At 39.4% G+C, this 7,169-nt stretch overlaps 1 protein-coding gene across 1 annotated transcript; it reads right to left on the minus strand.

Annotated features, from left to right (window-relative positions):
* Positions 1–6,226: 6,226 nt before the first annotated feature.
* On the minus strand, positions 6,227–7,169 carry LOC110195197 (olfactory receptor 51I2-like). Its single transcript, XM_020967823.2, is given in 2 exon segments — positions 6,227–6,571; positions 6,573–7,169. Coding segments are annotated over 2 exon segments (939 nt in total). The 5' UTR covers positions 7,167–7,169.

Genomic DNA, 7,169 nt, shown 5'->3' on the forward strand with positions numbered 1-7,169 from the left:
ACAGGAGAAGCTAGAAAAAGAACACTAGCCACACACAGCAACATCCTATCACGTTCACTGTGACTTTAAGTGTTGGTTTTATAAGATTTGCACAAAGATACTAGTGTCTGTCATTTGGGTAAGCTCTAATATACTGAATATTTTAGAGAATCAGGGTCATGATGTCATATTCTGAGCAGACAGACTTCTCATACTAGTTTAATTCTCTGAGTCATAGCCTCTTGCAGTCATTTCCATTAGGTTCTACTTGTTCTCTATATGTACTATGCATTTCACATCAGTTCAGCTTTTACAGCAACTTAATCTTAGAAATGATCATAATGTAAATTATATCATAGACCAGATTCATTTTTTTTTTCATGGAAATAAAGTTCTTATCAGGGAAGTTCCTGGGCATAGACTTGGTTTCAAAGACATTGTAATTATTAACAACTTTTTTTTCTTTTAAGCAAAAAGAGAATAACTTTAATCTACTTTAAGCTACCAAATACCGCTCATGTTAGGGATTGGAGGACTGACTGACATCTTGGGATTTACAGTTCAAAGGGAAAAGCATTCACTTCTTAGTTTTGAGAGCAATTGGGCACTATGGGGATCCTTGAGACAGATGACAGAATAAAGTCATACCCCAGAGTTCTTAAAGAGATACGTACAGGTAAAGAAAGTGACTAAGAGGAATCAATCAACAGTCAATCAATAAACATTTATTAAATGCCTGCCCTGTGCCAGACACTGTGGTAATTGCTAGAAGAAAAGAGGTCTCAACGTCTGACTTTCAGGAAGAAACTTTTAACCTTCCCAGTCCTGCCTAAGCCTTAGAGAGCTTAGCCAGAAACATTCTGGTAAAGGGGACATAAGGAAAAGATGAAAGAGAAGGAAGGGCTGAATTGTGGTAGAAAAAGGCTGCTATAGGAGCCAAGAGGCCTTAAGTAGAATCCACCAGTTGTACCCACCTCTTCAAGGATTCAGGGAAGTTCCATAAGAGGTCTACTCTTCCCCTACTCTCCCTCATGATACCTGTCTGTTAATAGACTATGGAAAATCTACTGGCTTTTTTACCCAAACATTTCCATAACCTGAATTCTGCTTTATCTTTTATCATCAGGTGATGGGTTATTAAGAGATAAACATAAATTTAAATCAGGACAGAGCCAAACCTCTTTGTAAACATTAGAAAATTTTCTTAATTGGGACATCTAAATTACTGAGGTTGTGCTCCTGACTTTTCCTAGAATGGAAACTTTGGAAAGTAATAGAAGGCTTAGAGTAGGCAATTAAAAAATGTTTATTGACTGACTGACCACATGGAGCTGAGAGGCCTAGTCTAAGAAAGTAGCATACCACACTAGTAGTATCATAATGTGGCTTGATAAAATCTATAGACTGAAAGGAGGAAGAGAAAAGAATGCAGTGATATGAAGTGTCTGCAGTACAGTTACACCTTCCACATCAACGCTACCCAACCACTATTGTTACAAACTTAAGTACGTGAAATGGGCATAAAGACAACAATATATGTGTAATGAACAGAGTATTAGACTTGGAGTCCAGAAGGCCTTGATTTTCATCTATCTATGACACTAATTATTCTTAACTGTTTTACCATGAGTAAAATATTATACAACTCTGGGTGTTAAGGAGGACTAGCATCTCTGGTGCAAGGGCTTGTTGAGGCTTTTTCAGGCCTGCTTTCTGCCTTTGCTCTCCACCTGCCCCCCAACACTCACCTGTGGCTCCAAGAGGCTATAGCACATACACCAGCCACACCCCAGTAAAACCATTTCCACAGATTGACTAAACCACATTGAGGGTAACTGACAGGCCTCAAACCCAATGATGAGGTAGGGGGAATGTCTACCACAAGCATGTGAAGACTTCATCCGGGGGAGTGGATGGAATCCCAGATAAGAATAATTTGTTCCAATGGGACATGAAGGCGGCTGAAGCAGGAGCTGTGGAGCACTTAGAGCACTGTCAGGCATAGAAGATGCCATGGTCATCTACTGCATCCTGAACCATCCCCAGCTATCTTGACTTTTGCCCTGCCACTGGACTTTGATGACTGGAGGAAAGAGTGAGGCTGATGACTTCTCCCCACTCTGCCTCATTTAAATCCAATTTACATGCAAGTCAAAACATCATTATACATTTCTGAGACTTGGTTTCCTCATCTATAAAGTGGGAATAATAATTACCTTACAAGAGTTTTATGGAGACTAAAATGAAATAATAAATATAAAGTGTTTTATTAACTTAAAATTGACCTAAAACATACACTATTATTATTCTACAAAAAGTAGATAAATAACTAATAAAATATACAAGTAGATTATCATAAAACTTATGTGTTTATAGTGAAATCTTGCACAATCCTGGGAAAAGCTTCATGAGCTGCAAAGCCTGATAGACTAGTTAGGCAGAATTATTAACAGTGTATGGACATTGAGCTCTATGTCTTCAAAGAACTGTGAGGCTGTTGTGGCATCAGGGAGGGGAAGGAGAAATGGAGGCATCAAGGAATTCTGAGGGAGAAGAGAGGCAAGTCTAAAGGCCAGGACCCATAGCTTCCTCCATTCCTTTCCCAGTGTAGATTCTAGGCAAGTCAACAAGCATGAATTACTTACTAGGTTCCAGGCACTGTACTAAGCACTGGGAATAAAAATACAAGTAAATAAGACATTCCTAACCCTCAAGGAGCTTACATTCTAAAGAAGTAAGACAACCTACAAAATGAAGCAGTAAAAGGTAGGAGAAGGTATGCATTTGGGGGCATGGTAAAGAAAGTCTGAAGAGTCAGGAGTGGAGCCTGGAGAGAAAGGAAGACATGACTGGCCTGGGCACATTATTAAAATGGAGTTTCTGGGAGGAAGCAACCAATCAGAGTAAGGGGCTCCAGGGAGAAGGTAATTCTAGCATGAGAAGTCCAGAAGTGGAGCGAACTTCCAGGATGAGGAGGCTTCTGTAGAGGCATGGTAGAGAAGGACCAGAGAGTCAGGAGTAGAGTAAATGGAGAGGAGGAGGGTAATGAGGCTTGTTCATTGTTTTGGTCCTGACCCTCTCTATTTCTGGCTGACTCTGTGACCTAGGACAAGTCACTTTTCCTTCTCTGAGCATTGATTCCCCTGTTTGTACATGCAAAATCAATAAAAGTCTGACTAAATGAACTCCAAGGTCCTTTTTAGCTCTTAGAGTTTAGGGTCTAACATGGCATTCAGTAGTGGAAAGAAGTCTGAATTTGTACTTAGATGACCTGCTGTCCTGTGCTGGCTGTGCTACTTACTACATGTATGACCTCACAAATCCACTCACCTCTTTGGGTCTCAGTTTCCTTATCTGTAAAAAAGAAAGCTCCAATCTAAGTGGAATCTAAAGTCCCTTCAGGCTCCAAACCTGTGAACCTATGAACCTGTGACTTTGGGTCAAATCTTTGCTACTTACTGTGTAATCTGGGATAAATCACTTCACATCTCAGGTTCTCAGTTACTTCTCATGTAAAATAAGAGTGAAACACTAAGAACTCCGAGTTCTTCATTTATGATCCAGTGACAAATCTTGTTACAGAGAAGAGATTTTAAAAAAAAATGCACCTCCCTCTTCTCAGTGAGAAGGTGGTGAATTCTTTGGGTGGGTCCAAAGTATTGGGTAAGATGTCAGACACAGTTGCTGTGTTGGTTGGTTTTCCTTACCTTTTTTTTTTTTAATGTTACAAGGAATAGTTCAAAGGGCTTGGAGGCAGAAGAAGGGTATGTCAGAAATGACTATGAAATAAAAATAGCACATCAATAATTTTTTGGAAGAATGACACAGAATGGGCATAAGGAGGCAGCTACATATTACCAGTGACAATTTCTGTACAAAAAAGTAGAATATGAGACATGAATGTCATGTGTGATTGAGAATGGAGATAAATCAATCCTGTAGTAAGTACTAAGCACACACTTAGTAGGGACCCATTGCTCACATGCCACTGTGGTAGGCACTAGCAGGGATATAAAGTTTAGTCACTACAAGCTCTTATCTAAAGAGGAATTTGTAGATGGGGCCATTACACAGAATTCCTCATGCAGTTGAATTCTATCTATAGCAGCAAGAAGAACTGATGTGAGATGCATACTGGATTATTAGAATAGTCACGTTAAACACCAAGGTGGATGTTATGATTGCCTTTGTTATAGAATAATTGTTTGTTGTTCAGAATTCAGACTAACAACAATAACATAAAAAAAAAGTATGATGTGTTTGTCTTTGCCAAAACTATGGAAACCACTCTGGTATACCCAGCCAGCTATGACATTTGCATTAGCAAAAGGTCAAAGTGACTGAAAGAAGTGGTTTAGAAGGAGTAAATTCTAAGGCATGGCATTGTAAGCTCAACTCTGATCCTATCTTCTGTATTGTCTTGTTAACGCTTCTTAAGTAACCCAATTTAACTATAGGACTAATAATTTGGTTGTGCTCTAGTAGGGCCTTTGGATTTAGTGTCAGTTTTTTTTTAATTCCCCTTAGTTATCAAGGAATTCTTCACTACAGTGCCATTACTTGTGAAAAGATTGTTCACATTTAAAATCTGTAGGAATTTAAATTCATGCCTGAAATGTAGTAAGCACTACATAAATACTTATTTACTGAATAAGAAGTCCTTTAAAAAAAACTTTACAATGCATTTTTTGTTCTCCTTCAATAGTAGGATTTTACTTATGCTGTTCACTTTGTCCATCCATACAAAGCTGCATTAGTATCTTTGCTAATGAACTTTGGAAACACATGAAGAATAGGATCTAACTTATTCTTTTTTAAGTGTTGTAACATTGTCCTACAGACATTCATCAGCTCTCAGTGATGCTGGAATTATTGTGGTATCAATGAATATGGCAATTATCTTGACACGTGATAGTGATTGTACAGGTGTGGGATAAAACATGTTAAGGAGAAAGGAACTCTTCAGCACACTAATCACAAAGATTGAATCATTTAATGGACATAGTAAAGAAAGCATACAGAAGTATTTGAGACCCATTCTGAGCCATGATACTCAACTCTTGTGTATATAGTAGGCACATCCAACCAGTGGCAGGGGGTTGGTGCCTACATTTTTAACTCAAAAACTTGGAATGTAGTGGTTCCCTCCTTTTGCTCAGCACTACTATAATGTTACTAGAGGAAAAAGTGCCCATCTGGGAAGGATTGATTGGTCAAGATTGTGGGTTAGTCCACTCATTACAGTAGTGACTGGTAAATCTCTTTATAAAGGACTCACAATCTTGAACTCTGTGCCCTATGCTGACTCCATGCCAAGCCTTTGTCTAACATGTGAATTGATCCCTAGCACAGTAGGAGAGGTAGACTTCTTCCTCTGAATGGCCAGATGAGCATATACATAAGTCATTTGGTTGTATTGCTTACTACAAATGAAAATGTACAAACTATAAGAAAATGGAAAAAGGTAATGGAAAAAGGGAAATAACTACATAAAATATACTAAGCTAACTAAATACAATATTGAAAGATAGATGAGAATATACTTTAGAAGCTAATTGAAGAACAGGATATATTCCTATTCCCACAATTACATATTTAATCACATACATATAATATGCATAACAAGATAGGAAAATTAAATCACTTGCTACATGGGGAAATATATATATATATATATATATATATATATATATATATATATATAATCTGTCCTTCCAAAGATTCATTGAAGACTTCTTGATTTGTAATGGAAAACACTAAGTTTGTACCTATTCTAAGCACATTGTTATCTGACAGTTCTCCTGAGGCAGCCTTTAAATTTCAACACTTGTTATACAAATCACCAGAAAGATGGTGGTATTGATGTGATGATGGCGATTATGATAGCCAATGGTGATGATGATGATAACAATGATGGTGATGGTGATAATGGACCATTTCTCTCCTCCTCCAGAAGGTCTGCCCCTACCATTCCTGTCTTCCTTAACTGAAGATCTCAGGCATCTGTTTTTTTTTGTATCACTCGTGATATTTTTGTATTCTCCCTCATATGGTTAAGCATTAATTTATATGTATATCCTGCCTCCCCATATGACTATAAGCTCAATCAAAGCAGTCTATATTGTATAGCTCTTTCTTTCCTAGTTTCCTACACAGAATAAACACTAAACAATGCTTATGGATTATAATGATGACAGTGATAATAATGACTTTCAGAGTAGTACCACAACCCCCAGATCCAAGTGGGTCACATACATAGTCGGCGAAACATGCGGACAATACTTCGTCTGATCTCCTTTGTTTTGGCACTATAGATAATGGGGTTGAGAACAGGGGGCACAAAAAGGTAGATATTTGACATGAGCACATGCACATATTGAGGGGCATGTTTGCCAAAGCGATGCACAATGGAGACACCAATCAGGGGTATGTAGAAGATGAGCACAGCACAGATGTGTGACACACATGTGTTAAGAGCCTTGAGCCTCTCCTCACGGGAGGCAATGGCCAGCACAGAGCGAAGGATCAGAACATAAGAGAGAATAATAAAGAAAAGGTCCAGGCCAATAGTAGATATAAGCACAAACATCCCCATAAACGCTGTTGACAGTAATATCAGCACAGGCTAATTTCATCACGTCTGGGTGCAGGCAATAGGAATGGGACAGCACATTGGGTCTACAAATGGGCAGCCTCGTGATGAGGAAAGGGAGGGGAAAGAGGGTTGTGAAGCTTCGGGCTGTCACAGCCAGGCCCATCCCTGCAATCACCTGGTTGGTGAGGACAGAGGCATAGCGCAGTGGGTTGCAGATGGCTACATAGCGATCAAAACTCATGGCCAGCAGAATGCCAGACTCCATCATGGAGAATGAGTGAATGAGGAACATTTGAGCAAGGCAGGCATCAAAAAGAATGGCCCGGGCATTGAGGCAGAAGGTTCTGAATACAGTGGGAAGTGTAGCCAGGGACATGGCCACATCACTGAAAGACAGCATGGACAGGAAATAGTACATGGGTGCATGGAGTCTAGACTCTCCCCATACTGCCAACAGTATCATTGTATTGCCCCCAAGAGCCACTGTGTACATCATGCAGAGGGGCCCAGCCAGCCACTTCTGAGTGCCCTCTAGACCAGGGATCCCTGTCAGGAGAAATACAGTGGGGTGTGAGACATTGAACAGTCCCATGGT

The sequence above is a fragment of the Phascolarctos cinereus genome, unplaced genomic scaffold (genome assembly GCF_003287225.1).
Source record: "Phascolarctos cinereus isolate Bilbo 61053 unplaced genomic scaffold, phaCin_HiC Scaffold_726;HRSCAF=1367, whole genome shotgun sequence".
In the NCBI taxonomy this organism is placed as follows: Eukaryota; Metazoa; Chordata; class Mammalia; order Diprotodontia; family Phascolarctidae; genus Phascolarctos; species Phascolarctos cinereus.